Source organism: Salmo trutta, chromosome 17, assembly GCF_901001165.1.
Source record: "Salmo trutta chromosome 17, fSalTru1.1, whole genome shotgun sequence".
Lineage (NCBI taxonomy): Eukaryota > Metazoa > Chordata > Actinopteri > Salmoniformes > Salmonidae > Salmo > Salmo trutta.
This window is the reverse complement of record NC_042973.1, coordinates 34583907-34596581: the sequence shown is the minus strand read 5'-3', so window position 1 is coordinate 34596581 and position 12675 is coordinate 34583907. Positions and strand designations below refer to the sequence as shown.

Here is a 12675-nt window from a genome sequence, read left to right as displayed (position 1 = left end):
TCCCCAATGTGGCAGCCCGTCGCACCTCTCCAAAACCTGTATGTATGCGTGTGTCTTTCAGAGAAGTAATCTTTTGGTTGGAACTTGTGTGCAATTGACCAATAGTGTCATACCAGGGCTGGCCAGAAGAGGGCATAAACTACATGTAAATACTCAGCTTTTCTACCATTCTTCTACAGTTCAATGTCCTTTACTCTCTTTGGTCAGACATATTCTCAGATATTACAGTCTACATAGTACACAGTGGTTTCATTTCCTTGTCTCCTCTCCCTCATCTGCACGGATCTAAAAAATACAATAAAAACACGCCAGTTCAGAGTAGATGGACAGTAAAATGTCAAAGATGACTCCAATTTAAACTTTTTTTATTGATCAAAATGATTATTTATACAGGTAAGTCCCATTGAAATTGATCTAGACAAGTTCTAAATTATACAAACATTTTATTTGCATTTATCAGAAAATTACAGCAATATTTCCTTATCAGAAAATTACAGCAATATTTCCATAAATAGCTATATATCATAGGCCTACAAGCAAAAGATTAACTAGAGCAGGTAGAAACATGATTTCACAGAATGTGTGTCTTTGTTTGTTTTTCATTTGTTGTGGGGGGAAGTAGAGCGGGGCAGACTTTGGGGTTAGACTGGGTATCTGCAATGGAAAGGGCTGAGTTCCTCTAAAGTCAATAGGATGTAGAGAGCTGACCCGTCATTACCTAGATGTGCAGTTAGTCTCTGTGGAAAACCTGTCAGCATGGGGACCATCTGTTTACAATTGGCTGGGTGACTTTAATTTTTCCATTTCTGTCCTGTGGCAGAAGATGGCTCAAAGACATGAGGTGATTGTGGCTGGGACTCAGCTTAAAGATAAAATAGCTATCATTATCGAAATATGACCCTTTCTGTCCCCCGCCTCCAGCGCACAGCCATCTGCCCGCTCATTAGGCGGGATTAGGCAAGATTGACGAGAGTGGCAACAGTACATAAAACCTCACATAATTCTGCCCAAAAACAATGACAATTTCTCCCAACCAGTGGCATATGGGATTTTTAAGGTGATCGCTGATGCCGCCCTGTGATAAACCGTGCCCACTTTGTCAAAGGGGCGCAAAATATTTAGTTTGTCCATTCCCAGCATGCCTCTCCAGGGTGCTGTTGGAGAGACTCATTGCTGCGGTGCTCCACCAACGTTCCGTCAAAATAATAATCTAACATAAATCATGTAGCAGATATAGGATATGGTAGATAGGGTATGTAGCCTTTTCTGTAGACCAAAGAATGGAGATAAAATGTATGACAATGTAATGAGATGGACACTTTTTACATCATGCAGGTTTCTCTGGTCAAATTGCCTAACCTAAATGGCGCCCAATCAAATAAAAAATGTGCTGTCATTTTAACAAACAACATATCCTAAAAACAGGCCAGGTCAAACAAAGTAAAATGGACAAAATGGAATGGACAATCACAACTGTTGTCCAGGAGTTTCACCCCTTTGTCATGATCAGTATTTTTAAGTTTGTATCTGTCCATTTTTGACAAGCTGATCATTGAGAAAAATTAAATACTTCTGCTTTTCCCGCTGTGTAAACACATTGCAAATAGGCTCACGATAACTCCTGATAAAGTTCGCTAGCTGATATTCAGAACTTAAATAGCCAAATTGATTAGTCACAGGTATCAGAACTAACTAAACCAATGCATCGGCCTGTTTTACAAACGGTGGGCCTAACACATGAATGGGCATTTAGAAAATTCCATTGTGGCTGACATGGTAGGCTACACCTCAGTAAGCACGAGCCGACGTCTTTTGGAAGTCTTAAAAAATATATGTTTTAAAGGGTAGGTTTACCACATAGATACATTCATAAAATTCAATTTCAGGCAACACTGTAGGCAATACCTCAGTAAACAATGACAGGAGGCGACGCCTTTTGGACATCTTTTTTTTGGTGCAGTTTGGACCGGCCTTGATTTCCACATCCACAGACATTGGTTTTTGGTCCGGTCCAGACCAAATCTGAACCAATCATAGACGTCTATGTTTGGTTCAGATTTGATTTCAACGTCCACGGACATAGATCCACAGACATACATTTCTGGACGAGCCTGGATTTGAGACAAACATAGACGTCTATAAATTACTTCTTTTCTACTTTCATTTAGAACTTTACCTGATTTCAACGTCCGGAAAACACATTTTTCAACGTCCAGAAAAGACGCCTTTTCAACATCCTGGAAAATATGTATTTTAAACATACGAAAAATACATTTTCACCTTTCATTCAGAACCTACATTTACCCTAACTTCAACGTCTTCAAAATACGTATTTGCAATGTCATTTTGCTTACGGGGATTATTCTAGTTTTGCAGGCGTCAGCATTTTTTGGTCTCACCTAGGGCTACTAGGGTACTTCTTCTCACCTAGGGTACTTCTTTCTCACCTCCCCAAAATGTTTAGAGTGGGAGGCGGGATCAGATCGACATAGCATTGTCCAATGAGGTTGTAGAGTAAGCCCAAGCACGTGCATGTCTTTGCGCACAGCTGCAGGGGCTCGAGAGCAATTACGTGATGACGTAGAACACAACTTTATGGAGAGCCTTTAACAGCGCTTCTAAAATGTTTACCTCTCTTTAAATATTTCATACTGGCCAACAACAGCACAAAATTATCCCAAGCATCTTGTTTTTACCCCAAATGTTTATTCTAAAGCAGGCTTTTAAATAACAATAATTAAAATAATAAACACATACAACATTCTGGCTTAATTGGTAGGCTATTTACATTATCAATGGCATAATTATTAAAAACATAACTGAGTCTTCTAAATCCTATAAAGATTTATTTAACCTTATTTAAAAAAATATTTTTCAAAACCTCCAGTTATTTCCTTATAGAAACACTGTCTTAAATATTCTACACCTGTGTTTTTGCTAGTCCATGAACCCAAGTGGAAAAAGCTCCAGAATAGTAAAAGCTCTACAACACAGTTTTTAGTTCTAGGTAGTTTCAACAGTACTGTCACTAGTATGATCACTAGTAGCTCTTCTAGGTCTTTAAGTGCATCTTGGCTGATTCAAGTCCTTTCAGTTCAGTGGTTGGTTGGCTGGCTATTGGTTCCAAACCCTTCCAGACCATAGAGAGAGAAAGGGAGGACATATGACTGCTCATTGTATTCATCCCAAAGTCTACGATTGGTTAAAGTGTGTCCCAATACTATGCCAAGTCCTTTCAGTTCAGTGGTTGGTTGGCTGGCTATTGGTTCCAAACCCTTCCAGACCATAGAGGGAGAAAGGGAGCACATATGACTGCTCATTGTATTCATCCCAAAGTCTACAATTGGTTAAGGTGTGTCCCAATACTATGCCATACCCTTATGTAGCTATGTCCTTTAGCTTTTAGACTACCAGTCTTTCACCAGTGGTGAGTCTGACCACACTACAAAGTCTAGGAGAGTGGCATGTGAGGTTACAGGGCCTGTCCTCCTTTTCTCCCTCCTCCCTTTCTATCATCCTGTCTTCCTTCCCAGTCCAGAGCTCTCTTCCCCCTCTGCCTCTGACTGGGAACCAATTCAGTGTCCTCTGTCTCTCCATCGGTCATCGGTCGTCGGTCTGTCTGTCTGTCTGTCTGTCGGTCTGGAGCAGGGCAGGGGGTCACCGGGGAGGGGCGACCTTTGGCCTGCCCCTTGCCCCAGTGCACATTGGGAATGGTCAGACACTTCCTGAAGTGCTCCAGCTGAGCCTGCAGCCTCTCTCTCTCATCTCTCACCCTCTGTCTCTGACTCACCAGCTCCTAGAGAGAGAGAGAGGGATGGGAGCAAGAGAGAGATAAAGAGAGTGTCACTAAAAGTGAGAGTGGGTGTGAACAAAGCACATCAGTGTAGACAGAAACAGACAGACTGTCAGTCAGAGTGCTGATCAAGCTTTCCACTTTTAGATCATAATAAATAAGATTGTATGGACAGATCCTATATCAACACTCCTACTCTGCGACACTGTGTATATGTGGACTTTGAGGACACTTTGTGCATATATGGGCCTTGAGGTTCTTACCGCCATGCTGTGTGAGAGTTGTTCAGCTGTCAGACTGAGAGTGTAGTTCTGAGTCTCCAGCCTCCGGCACTGACTGTGGAGAACCTGTCTCTCTATACCCCGCTCTGAGAGAGAGAGGGGAAGAGAGATATAGAGAGAGCGACAGGAGGGTAAAGGGAGACATGGGGTCATAGAGGGAGAGAGAGGAAGACCGATAGAGAGAGCGGCATAGAGGGTGAGAAAGTGAGTGTGGGGGGGGAGACAGCAAGTGAGACAAAAACATAAAAAACAAACATATTTGTAGATGAAACAGGTGTATTTTTATTTGACTCATCCCAAATAAAGCCCAAAGGTAAACTCACCATCCACATACTCCTGATACGCCTCAAAGACTGACTCTATGCCCCTCCACTTCCTAGGGGCTTCTCCCTCCTCCTCCTCCTCATCCTCTTCCTCTGACAGCTCATCCCGTACGCCAAGGGGTACATGGTGGGGTGGAGAGGGGTAAGGGTGATGCCCGTTGGTGGGGTGTAGGGATGTGTTGAGGAGGGCTGGTCTCTTCAGTGGGGGGATGTTGTAGGGCACTGAGGGCTCAGACTTTATACTGGACTCTGGAACACGGGTGGAGCCACTCAGTGTCTTGTGGGTAGACTGCAACACAGACTGGTGGAAGTCCTTCGGGATGAATCTTTCCCAGGGTTTGTTCTGACCGTTCTGCACAGCCAGGGGCACCTTCTGTTGAGGATGATGGCCAGGGTGGCCTGCTCCATTCTGGAGGCACTGGAGCCTCTTAGCTGGGTGACCTCCACCCAGTCCTTTCCTGTTGGGGTCGGGGGCCAGGGGAGGCGGTTGGCTGGGTGGAGGGGTGGATGGTTTTAGTGGGTCTGTGTGGAGGTTGTTGGGGTGGTGGGGGTAGGAGGGCGAGGGGCTTGGGGAGTCTGAGTAGTGGAGTCCGTTTGATTCGCCTGATAACATAAACATAAACGCAGTATAAGGATCTCATGGGTGTTACCCTTTGTGTGTGTGTGTGTGTGTGTGTGTGTCTTACCAGTTGCGGAAACAGGGGGGCTTCTACAGAGGGGTAATGGGTTGTATCTGATGGTGTCCAACGTCACACTCTTCAGCTTTATAGCCTTCAACAACCCCTCCATCTTCTCCTTATCTAGAGAAAGAGGGGGTGTGTGGGGGACGGGGGATGGGGCGGGGGGTGAGAATGAAGACTGATTTAGACCTGGGACACCAATGAATTATCAGGTAGAAAAGAAAACCAGCGGTACTCTTGACCTCTTAGAGCAAGATTTGAATACCCCTGGGATATAGCATTACAGTACACTAGAGTGTAGTGGTTAGGGGTTGGAGAATAAGAGCTAGGGTGTAGTGTATAGGGGTTAGTGTAGTGTATGTTACCTCTCCTCTGCTGGTTGGTCACATGGGACAGGCTGAACATGTTGAGGAAGTGTTTCTTGTCCTCCAGGTGAGGGGAGCAGTTCATCTCCTCTGGGGTGAGGATGGTGCTGAGGGTGGGAGTGGGTGCCGCAGGAGGCGGAGAGGTCTTCCTCTTGCCTCGTACTGCTGGAGGGGAGATGCTGCGCTCTCTCAACATCCTCCTCCTCTTCCTCCTCTTCTGATGAAGCAGCTGGTCACGATGGGCCAGCGTGGTCAGGCCATACACACGCAGGAAACACACCTTCTACAAAAAAACAGATTACAGAGAACGAACAATCACACAACGTTATAGTAAGAGGACGTGGCGATTCTTTAGTGTGCGTGCACGGCAGTTACCTCTGAGGATGTGTCCAGTTTTAACGGGGGCTGCTTTGCTACCCTTCTGAGGTGGGCCCTCACTTCCTCCTCATCACTGTCATCATACCACTCATCTAGATCATAGTCATACCCTGGGGGAGAGAGAGATGGAGAGATGGAGAGAGAGAGCACCGACAATATTTATGTTAAAGACCACACCAGATCTCGTCTCATACACTCTGAAAACCCCCTCTCCTCACCTCCCTCTCTCTTACATCCCGTCCCCTCTCGTCTTACCTCCTTCCCTGGCCTCTCTCCTCCTGCTCTCCTCCAGGTCCAGCTTGCTGACAAGCCTGCGGTGCTGCTGGAGGATCTCATCGTATACCACTGGGTTCTGAGGTTCCTGGCCTGGCCGTTCAGACCTCTGGAGGTCCATGGAGGGAGATGGGGAGCTGGCGTGGTGCTGGACCCCCAGGTTGGAGCTGGGGCTGGGAGAGGAGATGGACAGCGAACCACTCTGGTGGAGGTGGTTATGGTGGTGGTTATGGTGGTGGTGGTGGAGACTGTGAGTGGATCTTTCAAGCTCAGCCCAGCCCCAGAGGCCAGGCTCCTGCAGAATGGGTCCCCTGACAGACGAGAACCTCTCTGGGCCCTTCCCCCTCTTCCTGCACCCATCCTCTCCCCTCTCCCAGCTGGGGGACCGCTCGGCTCTGGTCAGGTCAGGAGGGGAGCGAGATGGATTAACAGGGGAGTCGAACCTGAAACAGGGGTCTGGGGGGGTCTCAGTGAGGGAGGCAGGGTTCCAGAGGGTGGTGGAAGGGGCAGGGGGGAGGAGGTGAGGTTTGGGTGAGATGAGTGGAGGTGGGGCTCCTAGGTGAGGTTGAGATTCTCTGTTGCCTGTGCCACGTTGGCTGGCGTTGGATCTGTGAAGACAACAAACACAATGCAGTCACAAACACACACTGGGTTTTATCCAAGTTGACCTTGATGATGCAGCCAATCTAAAAGTAGATGTCAGCAGAGTAGAGAGAGTACTGACTCGGGGGATACTGTAGTGTTATCAAACAAACGCACACACACAGGTCAACCCCACCTTTCTCAACTGCTTGTTCCTTGTCGGATTAAACACTGACCTGTAGCTGTCTCTCCTAGGCTCCACCCCTTCCCCAGGTGGCCACACCTCCCTCTCCTGCCCCTGTCGGCGTTGACGTGCCAACCTGCGCTCCTCCCCATTGGCCTGTTGGAGCATTATGGCAGAGATCAGTGTTCCATGGTGCCCCCCGGAAGAGGCTGAGGCAGTGTGTGTGTTCCCCATCTGAGAGGGCACCAGGCTGGGCATGAGGTGAGGGGCTGACTGGAGGCCTGGCTGTAGAGGTTTAGGTACTGGGAGGGCAGGGAGGGTGGGCTTATCTGGGGAAAATAGATGAGGTATTACAATGAATGCTTCATTTTATTTTAAGAACACACTTTGAAATACATTATGGATGTTATAATGCAGGATATTGATGGCAATCAGGTTCTACTTAAAAGGGAAATCTCTGGTCCGTAGTTAACGGGAAATCAACCAATCAATCTGTGTGTATTGCGTCTACACTGTGTGTGTATGTGTCTGTGTGTGTACACCGTACCCAGTCTGTTAGGTGTCAGCCTCTCCCCAGGTCTGACCCTGTCCTCCGGCAGAGCCGTGAGAGCCTTCAGCTCAGCAAGGTATTGGCTCTTCACCGCTCTCACCATCTGTCTCTCCCTCTCTCTCTCCCTCTGCCTATCCTTCTGTCTTTCCATCTCTGTCTCCCTCTCTCTCTCCCGCTCCCTCTCTCTCTCCCGTTCAAGCTCACGCTCCCTCTGTTTCTCTCGTTCACGCTCTCGCTCCCTCTCTCGTTGGCGAAGCTCTTCCTCCATCTGTATTCTGTGGGGGAGGTCAGAAAATACACACACACACACACACACACACACACACACACACACACACACACACACACACACACACACACACACACACACACACACACACACACACACACACACACACACACACACACACACACACACACACACACACATCAAGGACACAGGGGAGAGAGGGTGAGAGATGCAACACCCACCATGGGGCAGATTAACCACACACTGTTTAACACACACACCTATGCACACACATGCCCAAGCATGCACTTACACTTACACTTACACACACACACACACACACACACACACACACACACACACACACACACACACACACACACACACACACACACACACACACACACACACACACACACCCACCATATTAGACATACACAGCATGAGTGAGCAAGAGCAGATGAACAATTAATAGGTAACCACAGGATGAACACACACACACTGATGTGTGTATTGGTGTGTGTTCGTGATGTGTGTATGGTAGCATGGTGGGGTGTGTTCTAAAAATATAACAGTCAGCAACCTGTGCCTTTCCTGCAGAGAGATGTGTGTGTTTGTGTGCATGTATGAGTGTAACACCTTTCAGCCAGTGTGATGTGTGGGATGGTGCAGGTGTGTGTGTGTGTGTTATACGTGTGTGTGTTACTGTACCTCTCAGCCAGTGCACTGTGTGTGTGGCTGAACTCCCCAGGGTAGCGTGCCCCAGGCATGTGCATGTGGAGGGCAGAGGGGTGGAGGTGAGGGAAGGCCCCCCCTGCTGGTACAGAGTAGAACTGAGACCGTAGTGCAGAAAGACACAAAGACTCCTCCATCCTGGAACACACAGGGACAAGTGGAAAAGAAGGAGGGAGAAAACGAAAACAAGGGGAAGGAAAGGAGGGAAAGAGTCAAAGAGAGAGGGAGCAATGTTTTCAACTTATTCTTTTTTGCAGTAAGGCACACTTTGGGGTTCAGTCGCATTTATACATCTCATCCTGGAAACACAAACACACAGGCTGCTGCAAACCCTTGTCTCCCTCTCTGTCTCTCTGTGTCCCTGTTTGTCTTTTCATCTTCCTGCCTGTCTCTGGGTCTCTGTCTCCATATCTGCAAAAAACTGACTCTGATAACTGCAGAGCCAGACTGAAGTAGGCAGGGTGGTCTGTAGACTGACTGTGTAGGTAATGGAGGTAGGCAGGGTGGTATATAGACTGACCTGTGGAGGTTGTGGAGGGAAACAGGGTGGTCTATAGACTGACCTGTGTAGGTGGTGGATGTAGGTATGCTGGTCTATAGGCTGACCTGTTTAGGTGGTGTAGGTAGGTATGGTGGTCTATAGACGGACCTGTGTAGGTGATCGAGGTAAGCAGGGTAGTCTATAGACTGACCTGTGTAGGTGGTGGAATTGGTATGCTGGTCTATAGACTGACCTGTGTAGGTGTTGGAGGTAGCCAGGATGGTATAGACTGAGCTGTGTATGTGGTGGAGGTTGGCAGGGTGGTCTATCGACTGACCTTAGTTGGTGGTTGAGGTAGGCAGGGTGGTCTATAAACTGACCTGTGTAGGTGTAGGATGTAGGTATGCTAGTCTATAGACTGTCTTGTTCAGGGGGTGGAGGTAGGCAGGATGGTCTATAGACTGAGTTGTGTAGTTGGTGTAGGTAGGTATGGTAGTCTATAGACTAACCCGTGTAGGTGGTGGAGGTAGGCAGGCTGGTCTATAGACTGACCTGTGTTGGTGGTGGAGGTAGGCAGGCTGGTCTATAGACTGACCTGTGTTGGTGGTTGAGGTAGGCAGAATAGTCTATAGACTGACATGTGTAGATGATGTAGGCAGGGTGGTCTACAGACTGAACTGTGTAGTTGGTGTATGCAGAGCGGTCTATAGACTGACCTGTGTAGGTGGTGGAGGTACGCAGCGTGGTCTATAGACTGACCTGTGTAGGTGGTGGAGGCAGGCAGGGTAGTCTATAGACCTGTGTAGGTGTTGGAGGTAGCCAGGATGGTATAGACCGACCTGTGTATGTGGTAGAGGTTGGCAGTGTGGTCTATAGACTGATATGTGTTGGTGGTTGAGGTAGGCAGGGTGGTCTATAGACTGACATGTGTAGATGATGTAGGCAGGGTGGTCTACAGACTGAACTGTGTATTTGGTGTATGCAGGGCAGTCTAGGCAGGGTGGTCTATAAACTGACCTGTGTAGGTGGTGGATGTAGGTATGCTAGTCTATAGACTGACCTGTGTAGGTGGTGGAGGTACGCAGCGTGGTCTATAGACTGACCTCTGTATGTGGTGGATGTAGGTATTCTAGTCTATAGACTGTCCTGTTCAGGTGGTGGAGTTAGCCAGGATGGCATAGACTGACATGTGTAGATGATGTAGGCAGGGTGGTCTACAGACTGAACTGTGTATTTGGTGTATGTAGGGCAGTCTATAGACTGACCTGTGTAGTTGGTGGAGGTACACAGCATGATCTATAGACTGACCTGTGTAGGTGGTGGAGGTAGGCAGGGTGGTCTATAGACTGACCTGTGTAGGTGGTATAGGCAGGGTTGTCTCTAGACTAACCTGTGTAAGTGGTGGAGGTAGGCAGGGTGATCTATAGACTGAGTAGTGTAGGTGGTGGAGGAAGGCAGGGTGGTCTACAGACTAACCTGTGTAGATGCTGGAGGTAGACAGGATGGTATAGACTGACCTGTGTATGTGGTAGAGGTTGGCAGTGTGGTCTATAGACTGATATGTGTTGGTGGTTGAGGTAGGCAGGGTGGTCTATAAATTGACCTCTGTATGTGGTGGATGTAGGTATGCTAGTCTATAGACTGTCCTGTTCAGTGGTGGAGTTAGCCAGGATGGTATAGACTGAACTGTGTAGCTGGTGGTGGTAGACAGGGTGGTCTTTAGACTGACCTGTGTATGTGGTTGAGGAAGGCAGGGTTCTATAGACTGACCTATGAAGGTTATAGAGGAAGGCAGGGTGGTCTATAGACTGACCTGTGTAGGTGGTATAGGCAGGGTTGTCTCTAGACTGACCTGTATAGGTGGTGGATGCAGGCAGGGTAGTCTATAGACTGAGTGGTGTAGGTGGTGGAGATAGACAGGGTAGTCTATAGACTGACCTGTGTAGTTGGTGTAGACAGGGTAGTCTATAGACTGACCTGTGTAGTTGATGTCGGCAGGGTAGCCTAGTGGTTAGAGCGTTGGGCTAGTAACTGAAAGGTTGCAAGTTTGAATCCCCAGCTGACAAGGTACAAATCTGTCGTTCTGCCCCTGAGCAAGGCAGTTAACCCACTGTTCCTAGGCCGTCATTGAAAATAAGAATTTGTTCTTAACTGACTTGCCTAGTTAAAGAAAGGTAAAATAAAAAAATATATATAAAAAAAGGGTAGTCTATAGACTGACCAGTGTAGGTGGTGGATGTAGGCAGGGTGGTCTATAGACTGACCTGTGTAGGTGGTGGATGTAGGTATGCTGGTCTATAGGCTGACCTGTTTAGTTGGTGGAGGTAGGTATGGTGGTCTATTGACTGACCTGTGGAGGTAGGCAGGGTTGTCTATAGACTGACCAGTGTAAGTGGTGGATAGGTATGGTGGTCTATTGACTGACCAGTATATGTCGTGGAGGTAGGCAGGGTTGTCTATAGACCGACCTGTGTAGGTGGTGGGGGTAGGTAGGGTGGTCTATAAACTGACCTGTGTAGGTGGTGGAGGTAGGCAGGGTGGTCTATAAACTGACCTGTGTAGGTGGTGGGGGTGGGCAGGGTGGTCTATAGACTGACCTGTGTAGGTGGTGGGGGTGGGCAGGGTGGCCTATAGACCGACCTGTGGAGGTGGGTAGGGTGGTCTATAGGCCGACCTGTGGAGGTGGGCAGGGTGGTCTATAGACCGACCTGTGTAGGTGGTGGGGGTGGGCAGGGTGGTCTATAGACTGACCTGTGTAGGTGGTGGGGGTAGGTAGGGTGGTCTATAAACTGACCTGTGTAGGTGGTGGAGGTAGGCAGGGTGGTAGTAGGCAGCAGCAGCAGTAACGTGGGCAGCAGTGGTGGGGTCGAGCCCCAGGGGCAGCGAGCGCAGGCGGAGGTCATCAGAGGTGGCGAAGGGGCGGAGTCCTCTTAGGTACTCCTCTTGGACAGCCCCTGAGTGAACTGCAGGTTGTACCTGACCAGGTAGACTACAGGAGGGGGAGGAGTTGGGGATCAGATTGCAAATTGGAGTCTGCTGTCATGCAGTTAAAGGAGGTGTATGCGTTTTAAGGTTTAAGCAAGTATAGAGACTTATATGATGCACCGTAGATAGGTTTATGTGTGTGTGTGTGTGTGTGTGTGTGTGTGTGTGTGTGTGTGTGTGTGTGTGTGTGTGTGTGTGTGTGTGTGTGTAGGCATCCAGGTGATAGAGTGGCTCACCTGAGGCCCTGTAGTCGCCGGTCCTGCATGACAGAGCTGGGGGTGAGGCTGAAGGGGTAGGATGGGTGAGCCAGGATGTGAGGAGAAAGGACAGGATGAGCCCCTTTCTCCTGGGGAAGGCTGGGCTCAGATCCCACAAGCTCCCTACTCACCCCCCGAACACCCAACTCAGCCTGACAGAAGGAGAGGGAGAGACAGCAGGGGAGAGAGACAGAAAGACAATCTTTGTTAGGCAAAAAGTTCCTACTCACAACATGTGGAGCTTCCATTTATAGACATTTTTCAAGTCAGGATTTGTCCCTTAATGTTGATCTATCCATAGCATGTTAACACTGTCACATCCTAGCAAATCCAACCAACCACTCTGTTTTCAGCACACATCACTGACTCCCATGCCAGTAATGCTCTCATCATTACTCTGGCACTGTCAGGTTGTGTGCTACTGGTAAGAAGTCAGGTGCAGGAGAGTGGAGAGTTGTGATCAGGCGCACACTTTAATTGGCAGAAGTAACAACAGATGGACACAATTAAACACACTCGGGTACAACACGGTACCTGGGGGAAAACCAGCCTGGCGAGTAACACGAAACTGTACAAAAA

The 12675-nt window shown here is 48.3% G+C and overlaps 1 protein-coding gene across 1 annotated transcript; it reads right to left on the bottom strand.

Annotated features, from left to right (window-relative positions):
• Positions 1-2686: 2686 nt before the first annotated feature.
• On the bottom strand, positions 2687-12654 carry LOC115152094 (genetic suppressor element 1). The gene is made up of 12 exons (XM_029696613.1): positions 12076-12654; positions 11649-11843; positions 8350-8511; positions 7407-7684; positions 6912-7188; positions 6076-6701; positions 5818-5930; positions 5443-5725; positions 5084-5197; positions 4398-5000; positions 4057-4160; positions 2687-3796 (listed from the first exon to the last, which is right to left on the bottom strand). Exons 1-12 carry the CDS (start codon positions 12342-12344, stop codon positions 3473-3475), a joined length of 3348 nt encoding a protein of 1115 aa, XP_029552473.1. The 5' UTR covers positions 12345-12654; the 3' UTR covers positions 2687-3472.
• Between the last annotated feature and the right edge of the window lie 21 nt (positions 12655-12675).